The following is a 16,914-nucleotide window of genomic DNA, read 5'->3' as shown; positions in this document are numbered from 1 at the left end:
ACACACACACATACGTACATACACACATACATACACACACACTTCATTCATTCATTGTTTGCAACCACTTATCCAATTTAGGTTCGCAGTGGGTCTAGAGCCTACCCGGATTTACTGGGCTCAAGGCAGGAACATACTCTGGGTGACACACCTACACCTATGGACACTTAAGTAGCCAATTCACCTACCAACGTGTGTTTTTGTACCATGGGAGGAAACCAGAGCACCTGGAGGAAACCCATGTGGACACAGGGTGAACACACACAAAAATAATTTAACACTGAATAACAAAAATTACCAGAGCACAATGAACACATTTAAATAAAAAAAGTTTAAACAAAAAACACCTAAATAAACAATAAATTCTGCAGTCTAATTTTTCGTTTACAAAGCTGTAAAACTCATGTAAGATTAAGATAGTAACCACTGTATTTGGTTTTGTTTATTAGATAATCAGTATCATAACTGTATAAACCTTAGTTTTAGTTTCTGTGGAAATACATTCCACCTTAAATAGGGCTGTAAATGATGCCACGTTCCATTTGCCATTAAAAGAATGACTAAACCAGCACATTTCAACAGCCATGCATGTGTTTACAAGAGCATAAACAGTTAAATGTTAGCTCACTAGCTTATCTCTTCTTATTCAGAAGCACCAGTGTGGTCCCCAATTTTAAATCCCAAACCTGATTTTACCTCCCCTGGTTTTGAGGGTCCTTGGAGAGTGAAATCAGGACAGTTGGGTGAGATTGAGAACCAAGCTAAGCTACGTTTCCCAAACTGACGTTACATGCTGGGCAGGGGGAGCTGCATCTGGAACTGTTCCTAACTTTGGTTGACTCTGGTATGTGTGTGAGGTTTTTAAATCACGGTAATTAACATTACAATGGGTTTCCCTAACCATCAGGAAGTTTTACCATGGTTTTTATTGTGAAACTATTACCACTTCATGTCTAGAGAAAATTGAGGCTCTTTTGAATAGATATTCTGTTAGTCTGTTGTTGCTAACATGCATTTATTTATCATTGTACAATGTTGAATGAAACCCATCCGCAGCACTGAACAACCTAGGGCATCAAGCACACACACCTGCATGTCCATAGCGGTGGGCAGCCATCCTCCCCACAGGGAGCAGTTAGGGCTTAGGAGCTTTGTTCAAGGGCACCTCATTCTTGGATTGAGGGAGGAGAACAGAGCTCTTCCTTCACCCCTCACCCCCAATTTTCATGTTGGTCTTGGGGATTGACCCAGTGACCTTCCAGTCCCATACCCGCTCCTGTAAGCATTAGGCCACATGCTGCATCATCTAAAAGTGCTCAGAACAAAATGATCAGGAAGACTGGCTCTGTTATAAGAGTCAACCCAGATCCTTTGGGCATAATAGCACAAGGACAGACTGTCAATAAGCTGCTCAACATTACAGACAATATATCACATCCCCTGCATACAAAAGTAGAAACATAGAGAAGCACATTCAGCAGAGAACTGATACAGCTGTGCTGTGCTAAAAATGTCATGTGAGATCTTTCCTTCCACGGCAATCAAACAATGGAGCCTCCCAAGATCAAAGATCCTACTCATCTCCTCCTGAGTTACACTGCACTTCAATGTTTACATTATATCGGTACATACTGATACGCAATGTATTTTTACCCTATGTGCTGTTGTTATTAAATTTTAAATGTGCACTTGGTTATAATTTATTGACAGTTTACTACCTCACTCTCTTATCAGTGCAATACACACTGATGCTGTTCTGGTAAATGTCATGTATACCTCACATATGCATGGAGATATATCTTGCTCTTGTAATCCTATCTTTGAACATGGCCTGCTTGTTTCTAGTTAATTTATGAGTTCTTATTTACTATGGATGCTACAGTGATGCTGCAATTTTTCTTTAAATTATCTTTCAAATTCCCATTCATAGGACATCTACAATATTTGATACAATGTAAAAACAATATTAAAAAAAAAAAAAAACAGACTAAATTCTAATATTTTTGGCTTCATAAAACTACACTATTGAATCATTATTAAGTGTTCACTTTTTCAAAGTGAAAGTGCTTTAGTTTAAGAATCCAACTACGATAAGTTTCATACATTCAAATATTAATGTAAAATCTGAGAAACAATGTACACGTGGATGTGGAAAAAAAAAACTGGTTCATATCAGGTCTTAATATCAGGTCCATACGTTAAATAAGAGAATGGCTTGAGGTATTATAGGATTATTTAGTCATCCTCAAGACTACATTCATGAACAAGCATGTAATTCTATGTTACTTTTTCCTTCACGCACACCAACAAACATGAATAATACTCATTCCATAACATATGGGATGAAGAAATATCTACGTGCACTATCCTAGGAACGCTTCTCTTTTAATACATCTGTGACTCAGAGAGTATAAAATATGAATGAGTTGAGGCCTGAGCTAAAAGGAGAGGTTTTGGGTTTAGTGTCAGCTTTCACGTGTTAAATCATTGATAAGGTGCATCTGTGCTGATTGCTTTGATGGGCCATTTGTGACCATAAATCAAATTGAGCAGAACTGCAGCTAATGCCTTTATTACAGCAAGGCTCTTCTCCCTGCCACTACCCTGAACCTCAGGGGGGAGGGGCCGTTTGCACATATTTACCTACTCACCACAGAGACTTGTCCAGAAAGAAAAAATAAACCTCACAATTTGGTTTATTATGTCAAATGTTTGAAGCAAGAAGAGAAAAAGTTCTCACACGCGCACACACACAGAATTTATAACTTTTTGTTGGTCTGAGATTGTGTGTAAAATTGGGATGATAAAGCAGGCACATCACTGGGATTGAATGTGACCCACCATCCAATTATTGGCTGGCCTAAACGCGGCACAAGGAGAGCAGAACTTGCAAAAACTAACAGGCCGCAGGTTTGGGGGATAGAGCAATAGAGCAGCCAGGCTCCCTGGGCACTAATGAGACAAGCTGAGCCACAATGGCAGCCCCTCATTCTCCTGGACATAGCGTTGGATTCATTATAACGAGTGACAGCTCAAATTACCTCGGCCTGGGTTCAGAGATTAAGCAGAGGCTTCAGAGAAAAGCCTAAACATCCCACTGCATACTCAAATTTAAAATGCAAACAAAGACACACACTAAGCACAACCAAGACTGAAGGAGATACCCTTGATGTGCTTAACCACGGGCTAAATATCTCGTGCTCTCCATTCACATTCCACATTGGATTTTCTAACATTGCATTCTCTCCCTCACATCACCTCTCCCTCTCATCTGTCCCCAGCCGATTTCAGATCAATGCGTGATTTGTTGGAGCCTGTGCGCATGTGTGCTCATTAACACAGATCAGGGCTGGGCAGGGCCGGGAGCTGTGCTAAGTGCACTGCAGGACGTGTGTACAACAACACTTCCTGTAGCATCCCCTACACCTCCCTCTCTGTTGAGGTGAGCCCATAAACCCACCCACAGCAGGGAAGCTCCAGCTGTTGCATAAACGCTGAATCAGTTGCTGACTCTACATAATACCAGAGATGTACTAATAGTAGGGCTGCCATATTGTATAGTTCACAAAATTAGCAGCATCATTTTTAAAATGATAAATAAATAAACTGTTTACATAATGTTTTTACACGAGTCTTTTAAGCACAGCGCAAGTAAGTTGGAAAATGGTTCTGAGGTGGAGGAATTTGCTCCAAAAAAAGGGGAGTGTCTTCATTAGTGTGGAGGTTGTTTGGTTACAAAATATCAGATGTAAAATAACACATGGCATTAAGTAAGAAATTACTGCAGGAGCAGCTGGTTAGGAATCAGGAAAAAACAAAATGCTGTTGATGAGCTCTAACCCAAGCAGATAAACTACACTGACTCAGCACAGAAACCTCTTTTGCATTCATTTTGATTTGCTATTTACTGTGAAGCTTACTTTATGCATAATTTTTTTACATTCCCTGTTTATACTTTTCTGCACTTTGGGTGGCAGATTTATATGCTACATTATTATTATTATTTATACAAAATCAGTATTTTGGTAAGTTACTGTTGTTTACAAAATAAAATGTTTACAGATTCTGTCATCACATTTGAATGTTTAAAACTATTACATTTGTGGTAAAATAAAGCATTTTATGAAATTATTAAAATATAATAAATATGTAAAAATGTAATAATCTAATATAATTAATATTAATATAACATTTATACACAATGACCCTGAAATGGATTAAGTGGCAAAGAAAATGATGATGATAACATTTATATTGTTGCAACAGTGTGTTCTTGAAATTAATGAAAGCATTTTTCAGTGTTTTATCGCTATCAGCAAAATACCCTGAAATATCATGATATTATTTTAGGGTTATATCACCCACCCCTAACTAATAGTATTTGAACCTTCCAGTAACAACTATTTTACCTGTTGTTAAAGAACCAGGGTAAGTGCAATAGATAAAAAGTTAATGATTTGGGAACATTTTGCAACAAATCATGACCATCACCGAACAAGGTTTGGATCAAGCTCACACTTTCGTTCCAATATATTGTTATAATGGACAAACTTTATATAATGACACATATTTCTATCATCACAAACATAGATAATTACCAACATATACATATTGTAACATTAATACACTTTTATAAGAAAATACAAAAAAATAAAATGATACCTATTTAAATGTTTAATTGTACATGTTTTTACTGTTAATGATTTTATTATCATTACATAAAATATATAAAGATTTCTCAAAAAAAGAATTTATGAACTCTATGCAAGTTACTGAAATCCACAAAGGAAGATCCACTAGAACTGTGTGGTTACATTATGATTACCGTGTCCACATAATGAAAAACTCACTGAAAATCTGTAACATAATTCTTTGTAAACCATAAAAAGTAATATGATGTTTGCCCTGTGTTATGAATACACTCTTAATATAACTTGCCAGTTACAAAAAATTTAATTGCATTATTTAGTGTATAGCACTTTATGATGGCGTCTAAGTAATACCAGGTGTCATTTCTTAAATAGCCTGCTAACTGCTACATTAGCAGTGATTTGACTAAAGTTCCAGACAGATCACAGCTTTTATCCACACTTTATTCACCATGAATTAATGTGCAGGCGGCACAATGGCGCAGCAGGTAGTGTCGCAGTCACACAGCTGCAGGGACCTGGAGGGTGTGGGTTCAAGTCCCACTCCAGGTGACTGACTGACTGAGGAGTTTGGTGTGTTCTCCCAGTGTTCGCGTGGGTTTCCTCCGGGTACTCCGGTTTCCTCCCACGGTGCAAAAACACACATTGGAAGGTGGACAGCCGACTCACTCCATAGATGTGCAGTGAGTGGGTGAATGTGTGTGAAGGACTGTTGCCACCTTGCACCCAGTGATTCTGGGTAAGCTCCGGACCCACCGCGACCCTGAACTGGACAAGCGGTTAGAGACAATGAATTAATGTGCACCACTATATTCCTGCTCTTGGTTTGGACAGTGCATGTTCTTAAAACAGCTGAACTGATGAGCTGACCAGTGCTTTTTAGGAGTTTGTTTCTATAAACCCTTCACACTTTCTCACTCCACACAGTGCAAGATGCAACAGAACTCTACAGGTGTTTTCATAAAGCATATGTTATGTACATTCCTGGCAGTCAGACGTAATTACAAATTAAACAAATTATACTGACACATTGCTTCTGTGAGGGTCATTGTGTTTTGTCGCTGTAAACTAGACAATTGAGGCTGAATTGATCTGGTGAAAATATGTCATTTAAATTTTTCTGACCAATAGTTTCACATATTTACAAGTACAAGTGTTGTCAGTGAAATATGAAAATCATTCATTATTAATTGCTAGCGAGGTAAAATATTCAATTTATAGTGATACAGATTTGCAGTCACATCATCCAACACTACATGCATTATGTATCTCATTCATTTGCCTTGCTGCACCCCCTGGTAATAGCTGGGGTCACCTCCCACCCTTTCAAACAAGGCACTTGTAATTTCGAGGGAATATGACATATGACTTTTATCTCTAGGAAAGACAAAAATAGAAGCTCTGTACAACTGAAAGGGAAGTTTTTAATGCTTCTCACCATTCACTGAAATCACTGGCGGGTTGCAAGTTTTTGTTTTTTTATGCCATTGATGAATACTAAAGCAGGGTGATGAGAATGAATTAAAATATATTCATTTTATTCATGCACTTTTACCACCATTTAGCTAACTAAACTGTTCTTCTCTGTAGCAGAATTCAAAATAAAACGGATTCATTTTAGCCATTATTTCAGATACATGTATACCATTTCCAAAATTGCTGGGACCTTTATTAAAATGCATACATAAGTAATGTTCAGACAGAGGCACAGTTTACCACTGAGTTACATCAACAATTATTTTTTAATCATTTGGGAACTGAGAACACCAATTGCTGAAGTATTCTCATTTCTCAGCTAGAGATAGATTTGCCCATTCTTGCTTGATACTACCCTTCAGCTGCTCAACAGTCTGTGGTCTGTTGTCTAATTCTCCAGTTCATTATATGTCATAAGAGACAGATCTTGTCCGCAGACAGACCAGTCAAGCACACACAGAATAAGGCCTGACATTGTTTCCATGAAATATACCAAGACAAGCAGTAGCCTTGATGGAAGCATATGCCTCTCTAAAAGACCAGTACTGAACATCAATAGTGCCTTCACACAAATGCAAGTCACCCATAATAAGGGCACCAGTGCACACCCACAGCATGACAGATGTGGCTTTACACCTATCATTGATAACAATCAAGATGACTCAGTTAATTTTAGCAGAAAAAAAAAAACAAATTTTCCCAAAAACAAGCTAAAAGGCTCAAATCACACACATTCAACGGTAATAACTGACTGAGACTTCTTCTGATATGCTGAATATTTTCTCAGTATTATATATGGGGAAATGGTGAAAGATCTAAATTAAATATCACTACTCTCAGAACGGTATTGCATACTGTGGTTGCAAAGACTGAGCCTGTGGTGAATGCTACTTCTCATATATATACACACACACACACACACGCACACACTTTATGCAATATATGTATCAGATATACTATTCATTAACAGCTTTCAGGTTTTTTTTTTTAATGACAAGATTGCTTGTCTTCAGAACACCTCATCAGCCCTGAGCAGTAATGACATTAAAATCTCTGGAACAGAACCATAAAACCCTGCAGTCAAAGCAAACCAATTCAGCTGTCACATAGCTCAAAGCAGTTGTTCCTGCAGAACTGCATGATTACCCAATCAAATACATAAATCATTCAGCCATTACATTAAAGCCAGCTAATTGATTCTACCCTTATTGTTTATTTTCAGCTCCATTTACGATAAATGTACACTTTGAAGTTCTACAAATGTTCTTCAATCTTCATGATTTCAGTGTCAGCACTGCAAAAACACAGATGTGGTGGTGGTTAGTATGTCGTGTTGGTACCTATGTATCAAACAGCAGTTTTGCTGGAGTTCTCAAACACTGTTCTCCCTCACTGTCCACTCTATTAGACATTAGCCTAAGTTTATGTCCACATTGTAGGTTAAAAAGTCAAAGCAGTAGCTCATCTGTTTCTTCAGTTTGCATCAGTCGTCTTCTGATCCTTCATCAGTGGTCAAAAAGGATGCTATTAGACGGATTCTTTCAGTCCAGCAGTGAGACGGAGATGTTTAAAAACCTAAAATCTGTGTTTGATTCTCATGTACCAGTGAACACCAACTAACATGCCACAACTACTTAGGTCTCACTGCAAATAAAATGAAAACTCACAATGTGTAAACAGCAATTAATGTTACCGCTGCTGTTATTGTTGTGGCTTCCTAAGCCAGCGGTTTATGTGGTGCAACATCACTAGCTACATTTCACAGGCGAGCTATGGTAGTGGAAAAGCTACCAGGGACCAGGCCTGAAAAATCGCGCCAAGGCATGATAAGCCTTGTAGGTACCATACAATGTAAAAGAGCCATAAAAGTGACTAACAAAGTATACAAGATTTGTCTGTGACTGTAACGCTAAAGTGCACCTATATGGCAATTGGAGCTGACAAAATTAACAATGAGTGTAGAAACAATGAGATGGCTTTAATGTTATGACTGACTGATGTATAGGACCATTTTTCTCTTTGCTATCATTAGGATAAATGTTTCTGCTCTTTTAATATTTAATAAATACAACAAGAATATCTCACTCGATTGTCCTTTTTTTAGTTTTAAGGATTCCTGTAGTATGATATACTGGTGGCCATAGTTAGAAAATCGGGTGACATTTTGAATGGGAAAAATTGTAAGGATCTAAAACAAACAGATATGACTTTACTAAGTAGGGTAAAGTCCAGTCAGAGGGTATTTTAAACATAGTTTTGTCACTGACCTAGATCTGAAGTGGACAAATAACTAGTTTTAACATTTATAGCAAAAATCAAAAAAGGTAGAAGAGCTCAGAAGCTTTCTACATCAGAACATATCGGCCGAACTAAAACAATACTCCACAATTCTCCGGTGACATCAGTTCTGTTTTGGTGGCTCATTAAGTCACACATAATTTATCATTTTGACAGGTACAAAGGCTTTACAGAGTTCTCAAATCATGCAACTGCAGGCAGACTCAAGCTAGGCAAGGCAAGCTAGGAAACTGAACTCTACCTGTCATGGTTTTTAACTGTGATCAGTCTTAATCAAGCGTTAAAGTGTACTGGTGACTGTCAGTTTCACTTCAAAGGATAATTCAGGTCCACGGTCCACAACTTCTAACCACTAAACACTGACAGTAATTACACTGTATATGTCAGTGGAGAAACCATGCAAACCAGCTTGGTTGCTCCAAATGTCCCCACTATGCTGGATGTCCAGGAAGTACAAGAGAAACACACACCTCTCTCTATAAAAACTGAAGTGCCAGAGGGAGTAGAGCATGTGCAGAGGAGTGACTTACCTAAGGGGGGGAGGGATTCCCACTGACAAAGGCCTGCCATATGAAAGACATGCAGGTCAATGGCTTCTGTTGTATGATACTCACAGCTGTCAAAAATGAGTTAGGACGTCACTGTATTTAAGTCTATTATGTCACTCCTGTCACTGTTCATCAGCACACTGAATTTATGCATATCCAGACAATGCTGCTGTGATATTACAAAATATATTTCATTCTGCACTCCTGTGAACTCTGCCAAAGCAAGGCCACTCTATTTGCATCTTTTGAAAACCTATTCATTTGACGTTATAAAACATAGATAAAGTTTAAAAATCTTTTGATATGTGGAGGTCATCATATTGCAGTGAAGGACATTTCATTGCTCTCTGTTCAAATCTCTCCCTCCATTTACAGCGAGCCAGTGGGGTAGAAAAAAATCTCAGGATCCTGCTGTTCTGGATCTCTTCCTTCTATCTGTCCGTGCCATGCTTTTATCCTATCACTAGTGATTGTGCTTGCACTTTGCTAGACAAGCCATACAGGAGTAGCCCAGGTGTTCAATAATATAAACAATAAAAAAATGCTGACGCCTCCAATATCAAATCAAAATACAAGTTACAATGTGTTACAACACAGACGTCTTGGTATGCCAATATGTTAACGTTTATGTACATTTAGGCAAAAACAGTCACAAAGGAAATAGTGTATACAAGCGGTAACAGGTATACACTAATTGTCATTTCCTCCTTGACTTTCTATGCTGCAACATAACAAATCCTACAATAAAGATTCTAAAACATAAATACAGGTATGTGCGATGATTAACTGAGCGTCTGATTTCCCTGTATAATATAAGGACTACCTAAAAGCTGAGAAGGAAAGATCAATACAGTTCATATGAGCACAGACCTGAATCAAATAATCCAGAGAACAAAAAAATTGATCATAGGTAAATTCCAGGGTTAGTGGAGTAGATAGGAGACTGAAGTGCTGATAGCCACACATTCCCATTGGCTTTCCATAGAAAGCCACATGAAAATTATTCATATGCATACCAATGAGGCCTGGAATTGCAAGTCCCTGTGATTTAACTTTTGTACTGAAGAGTACATGGAAGGCCTCAAACAGTCCTCCTTTCAAGAATCTCATTAAGTGTTAACACACTGTGAATGCAACAATGATTCTCCAGGACGTTTTTAACGACTTATTAATTTAAAACACACACCTTTGACCTTTGGTCCATTTCAGAGTTGCTAAGGCTCATTTTATCAATTTAGCTTGACGCAATTTTTGTTAAAGTGAGTCTCGACTGCTCTATAGACTTGTCCTCAAGGTAACAGTAGGCTGTCTGTGGGCCTTTGAGAGGGCGATATTGACCCACAGTACAGAAAGCTTTAGCCACCACACCTGTAAACTGTGGCATTTCTAAACAGCTAGATAGATGAGAGAAAGGAAAGCCCAGTGTTTTATATATCAGTAGCCTACTAACCTCGTTCAAGTCTACAACAATAACATAATAAATAAAAAATACCTTTACGTTCAGTGATGTACTTGTTGACATTTATCCTGATTTTCAAAATGCGCATTTTAAGACGTTTTTGACACTGATATTGTAATGGAGGGCGTCTGTCTTATGAAAATCAATGACACACATTTCAAGTGGACTCGTATATTGCGAGTTAATCAATGAACAAGGCTGTCACTGGTGGACCGCTGGAAGCCAAAGTAAAAAAGAAAAAAAAAACGTGTGGTAAAAAACCCAGAAAATAATTTTATTCAGATGCTTACTTCCCAATCACCTCGCACAGCTCATACACATCTTCAAACAGCACGTCGTCGTCAGCCATGGTCCGACGTGTAACGTTAATGTGATTCTTCTATCTTCTGGAAAATCCGTCCAAAGCTGTGATTTATGCGGAGAAAAATCAACGGTCGCAGCTCTGTGCTGAGATGCGAAATGAAGACGTGGTTCCGAAATGATGAGGTCGTAGTGTTAACGTTACCTAACCAGAGAACATATCCCCCTTTCCGAATTATTCCCACAAAAAAATGCCAGTTACATGGAAGGCTAAGCGGCTAGCTAACTAGACCGCTCGCTCGGTCCTTGAACCGTAACGCTGTGTTTGGTCCTTTTTTGACACTCCTTCGCCCCACCACACCTTCTCCCACCTCGTCTAGCAACCCGGCTTTAATCCCTCGATTCGTGTCGACGACCGCCGTGCCGAGGGATGTCCGTTAAAACCGGGCTCTACTGCAGCCGACGCTGTCGTTCGTGTCGAAAAAGGGCAATGCTCCGGGATTCGGTAGTAACATCCGCAGCACGGCTGCTGCCCAGGCAGCAAGGCGCTAAAGCTTTTCCGAAAAAATGGTTGGCAGTCTATGCTAACCAGCAGAATATATTCGTGTGTATAGGGATACAGCGCGGTTTTGCGCCAAGCACGCCCAACGTAGGAAAGCTTTCTCGAATATCCCGTTAGCTCGCCGAAAAACGAGGTTAAAGCCGCCACCGTTCACATTCCCCTCCGAAGACGCACATGGTTGCCTTGTGAAATTTGCAAGTACACGCCCTAGCTTCAATGGATGCACGAAAAAAAATATATAATCCAAATTTGCTAACGGCTCTCGCGTTTCTCTGTTGCTCAAGAGCCTCTATCCCGCTCTGCTCTGATGCTACTCCAGCTCAGGCTCCTCCCACTGACGGTTAAGAAACCGAGCGGCAGAGAGCCAACATGGCTACGCTGACGTGCTCGAGTTCCCGGATAAATTCTATGCGCTGTGTTTCATGTTTGAGCCAAAATGTCGAGAGAAGGGCGCGCCGTCTGGTTACTGGAGATACAGCTGCTTAATCCCCCACTGCCTGAAAATCCATCCTCACAAAACACCAGCGATGGGAATTTGATTCAATTTAGTGAACCGATTCCTTTGAACTGTCCGCGTGAATACATAGAATGACCGATTCAAAGATTAATTGATTCACAAGTTGGCATTTACTTGAAACTTATTTCTGTAGGAACAATATTCAGTTCAGCATGATATCTTCTACTTTTGCACACTTCCCTTAATGTATATATTTTCGCAAGATCGGTACTAACAAAGGAACAAATGAGCAACCTACTCTCTACAAATAAATTATTTCATTTAAATGAAGGAGGTTGAGACTGTTGGTTTTTATGTAATATTTTAACAGAATTCTAAATTACAGTTTTAGAATTACACAGCTTTATTCTTCAGTTTTTAAAACGGATGTATACATAAACATTTGGAATTTATATGAGTCAGTTGAGACAAATCGGTTCGTGAGAATTATACAAAAGATTTGATTCAAATGAAGGACTCGTTCATAAATCGGACGTCGGTACAGAGCAGCAATCCCTTGTAAGCACATTCACAGCTTTCAGACCCTCGCCTTAGATCAGCTCCTACACAATCCTTTCCACATTGCTTTATTCACGAATACTATTACTACAGGATCTGAAAGAGAATACATTAACTTAAAATCCAATATTCTGTACAGAAGGGTGTTCAGAATTGTTTAATGTTCGTGACGCAAATGGCTGCGATAAAAGGTTGGGCCACACGTAACCCAAGAGCACAAAGGCCATTCCGCAAACATTAATAAATCAAGATCCGTGACAAGCTCGTCATACTCCACTTTTCTAATGAAATTCGCATTGTTAAATGACCACAGAATTGTGTTCACGATAGGGTATGAATTGTTCAGCTCCCTTTAAGTGTAAAATGAGGCAAAGTTAATGTGGATCTGATATTATCTTCATTAATGTATAGATTATATGATCAAATCTTTTCCAGGTCATCAAACAGTCCTTCCCATATTGTTTATTAACAATAAGCACGCCCTGCTGAGCTTGCTTCTGAATATTATTGGAATAGTCTCTTAGCTGTTTATGAATGTCTCCACCCAAAAAGAACAGCAGACACCTCCAGAAATCATAAATTATTCTAAAAATCTTTTGGGTGGTAATCAGCATTCAGAAATGATATGTCAAAAAAGGGATAAAAACTTGTGATTTTATTGTGGCATGTAATAATATTAGAGATCTAATTGATTAGTATAATAATCAATGTGTCAAATAATACTGTAATAATGATCAAAAAATCTAAACATTCATTTTATTAATAACAATTTCCATTAATATAAATTCTGCCTTGCGCCCAGTGGCTTCGGACCAACAAGCTTAAAATGTTTTGGCCAAGGGCACTGGTCCAAAGGTGTTGACCATGGCAAAACATTTTTGAAAATGATTTGGTTAAAGCTTGAAAATATGCTCCAGTCAGCCATAATTAAAGTTACCACCGTATTTCCACAGTAAAGGAGGTGTATTTCACCAGTGCACTATACCATATAGGTACACTTTGTAATTATACACACACATAGAGTAGCAGTCTATTTGTTGGTTTGCGTACTTTTTAAATCACCTTTCACCCTGTTATTCAGTGGTCAGGACAACAATGAAGCAGTATTATTTGTGTGGTGGATCATTGTCAGTACTGCAGTGACACTGATTTTGTTGGTGCACCCTGTAGGTGTAAAGTCAGACAGCAGCTCATCTGTTGACACAGTTTGTGGTAGTCATGTTTTAGGAGGACTATTCTCAGTCAAGCAGTGGCCCTGAAGTGTTTTAAACCTCCAGCAACACTGCTGTGTCTAATCCAGTCATATTAACCCAATGCACAGTAACACGCCTCCACCAAGTCAGTGTCACTTTACTGCAGGGAAACACTCCCAAACACCCCGTCCCCACATTCACACACCAAAACTTTTCCCAGGACTATATGACAATACAGTCACATGCTAAGAATTTTTCAAATATCATGTGCGCCTTCAAAGCCAACATTTGCTAGTTAACCCTGTAGGATTTTGGGGAGGTGGCTAACCTTTCCTGTGCTGCTTCAGAAGCCACCAACTATTCTTCAGCTTTACATTCCTCAGAAGAGATATGGTGCTTGTTAAATACTGTGGGATCTCGATGATATATGAAGGATAAATTGTACATAGCAGAGACTGGATCATTAAATATTCAATGTCTACCAAAGGCACAGTGTTTTAACTAAGTAAAGCAGCCATACAATATTCCAAAATCTTCACATTTGTGAGATAGCATGTACTCATTCCAGTAGTTCTCAAACAGGTCCTCAGAGGCCCTCACATGGCTAATGCATTCGTTCTTTCCTTGTGGTTTATTGCATTTGACCAAAAATGTGTTTTGCAGACTGGTTTGAGAACCACTGTTCAAATTGATAGTTTTTTAATATTTTTCAGAGTTTGCAAGATCTACATAATTACAAATCAGATTGTGAATATTGAGAAGGCACATACATTTCCTTGATAGTCATTTGAAAAAAATTCTAATTTTTACAAATTAGAAAAATTTGTAAAATATATAAGCACTATATTTTGTAAGGAAAGATCAGAAAGCTATAAAAGCTGACATTAGAGAATGATTTACGGAGGCATTTGTTTGTATAAATGAAATTTGAATGAGTAAATTAAGATCATTCTTGGTTTGGGAGGAACTGAACTCTAACTCTTCAAAAGTCAGATTCCAGCGGTGTCTATTTGGCTTACATGAAAAACTATTTTGAATGGGCTTAATAGCTTCCCATAAGACTTCATAAATGATCATAATTTTCAGTTCAAACTATGTGTTACTGCATTTACTTACTGAAGTATACTCTCTGAAAAATGCTAATTAAGGGAGTGCAGAAGTGTAATAAAATCCAAATTCATAATGTCCAAGATTCCCAACTGTTTTAAACGATAGAATAATTTTATTCTATTGTCCAAGGTGCACTTATTGTTTTTCATCAGAGTTTAAACAAACAAAAAAATAATTACATTTTCTTTTCATTGCAGGGCCTTTTAGTAGATCTGTGGTGTTCACAAATGTGTGGCTGCACAGATTTAGCTAAGATAAGGACACAGGGGCATCACAGATTCTTTAGACTGTCCATCTTACTTAGGAAACAATCAGTGTAATAGGTATGTAATACTGTTAATTTATTAACTACTTAACAGAGTCTGCAGGTCATTAATGCCACACTTGGAGAAGTGTCTCCATAAAGTGGTACAATGCCATTCAATAGCTATCACAGCATGACCTTGACACCTTCTCCAAACAAGGGCAAGGGAACGAATTGAAACACACTGAGTTTTATTCATAGGTGGAAATCGCTGGGGGTGGGGTGGACACACCAAGGTTTTGAGTCACCCCCCACTACTACCCTCCCTGGTGAAACAAATAACTGTTCACTTCTAAATCTCACTGTAACCAATCTCACATTTCTTTATTTCTACCACTTAGTAGAATAAAAACACATTTACAGTTGTAGCCAAGGGGTGTCCTCCTTACCATACAGAGAGCAAAACTGAGCTCTCTAGTATTCCCAGCCGGATGGCTGAGACTTCACCAGGAATTGCAATCTCTTAGGGCCAATTTTTAAAACACTGAGCAAATTGAGAACACATTACTGTAGTAAAATGACAACCACAATATTATGACAGATGTGTAGTTGTATATATATATATATATATATATATATATATATATATATATATATATATATATATATATATATATATATATATATATATATATATATATATTTAGAGAGAGAGAGAGAGAGAGAGAGAGAAATCTGTATAAGTAGATAGCGATAGATAGATTTAGATATAACATTGTGGCCACCATTTTCCATATATATTAAGAATGTTTCTGGCAAGCTTCATAACATTCTGGACTTTTACATGCTCACAGCATCCTAAAATTATTTGTAGACCAAAATCCTCAGAAAGAAGTAAGACACTAGTTATACACAGTTAAGGCAATTTAATATTATCAGGTTCCTCTACTATCATGTAATAAATTAGTAATTTTGCTGACATCTTAAGGAACTGTGGTGTCTCCCTCAGGAATTCGTCTTGAGAAACTATTCCATTTATATATGTGAAATACAGTGAAATATCAGCCAGTGGTTTAATTATTATTGTGGGTTGAATTTTGTCAGTCATGAGCTACAGCTTGGATTTGAAAAGTGTAATAACACTTGGAGCCACTAGAGAGAGCCTTAGTTCCGCTGTGCATTTAGCTAGTTACCATGGTGACCCCCTTTCTGCCCCTTGTACTGGAGAAGATAATGTGGTGGTCCATAGTACAAGGGAGAAACAGGGGCTGGCTTCCATAGTAAGCCAGTAGAAATACATGCTGACGCAGGCCTGTTTGAACTATTCGTCAATAAACGCTAATAGCATTCATTAGATCATTCGTTCATTCATTGTCTGTAACTGCTTATCCAGTTCAGGGTCGTGGTAGGTCCGGAGAGTATACACGGAATCAGTGGGAGCTAGAGGGGTCACCAGGCCTTCACAGGGCACTAGTAATATTAATATACAGGAAATCTGATCTATTCAACAGTAGTTGATTCAGGGTACTACTTTATATATTAAGGTTATAATTATAATAAGTGATTATATGTTTTATAAATGCATGGCACGGTGGTGCAACAGGGCTTGAGCCCTACCTCTATCCCAGTTGACTGTTTCTGAGGGGTTTGTTGTGGTCTCTCTACACTTTTGTTGGTGGTTTGGTTTTTCAGAAGCGTCTGTAGATCTGAGTGAATATGTGAATGTGTGGTGCCCTATGATGGAATGGTGCCCTGTCCAGAGTGTGTTCCTGAATGGCGACCAGGGATTCCGACCCACTGCAGCCCTGAACTGGATAAGCGTTTACAGACAATGAATGAATATTTCTTTTGTATCTGCTGCAATACAAAAACGGAGTGTCTTACTTTCAGGGAATAAAAGCATAGGTAAACCATTTTAACCCACCTCACTAACGCTCTGTTGTATCCTGCTGTTTCAGTACCTAATGTAACACCTTTTCAGAAGAATAGAAGCTTATAAGAGGGAAATACTGTATATGAAGATCCTTAAATTTAGAAAAGATTTATTAAAGAAGCAGATT

At 38.3% G+C, this 16,914-nt stretch overlaps 1 protein-coding gene across 12 annotated transcripts in view; it reads right to left on the bottom strand.

Annotated features, from left to right (window-relative positions):
* caskb (calcium/calmodulin-dependent serine protein kinase b) overlaps positions 1-11,620 on the bottom strand; it is a 63,994-nt gene extending 52,374 nt beyond the window's left edge. For 6 of the 12 annotated variants that reach the window (XM_066662818.1, XM_066662816.1, XM_066662824.1 and 3 more), the window contains exon 1: positions 10,721-11,620. In XM_066662818.1, coding sequence (XP_066518915.1) covers positions 10,721-10,779 — 59 coding nt within the window. In that variant the 5' untranslated portion in view covers positions 10,780-11,620. The remainder of the gene's footprint in view (positions 1-10,720) is intronic. The other 6 variants (XM_066662821.1, XM_066662819.1, XM_066662825.1 and 3 more) reach the window with 1 other exon arrangement.
* Positions 11,621-16,914: the final 5,294 nt, after the last annotated feature.

The sequence above is a fragment of the Hoplias malabaricus genome, chromosome 3 (assembly GCF_029633855.1).
Source record: "Hoplias malabaricus isolate fHopMal1 chromosome 3, fHopMal1.hap1, whole genome shotgun sequence".
Lineage (NCBI taxonomy): Eukaryota > Metazoa > Chordata > Actinopteri > Characiformes > Erythrinidae > Hoplias > Hoplias malabaricus.
This window is presented reverse-complemented; position numbering and strand designations above follow the sequence as displayed.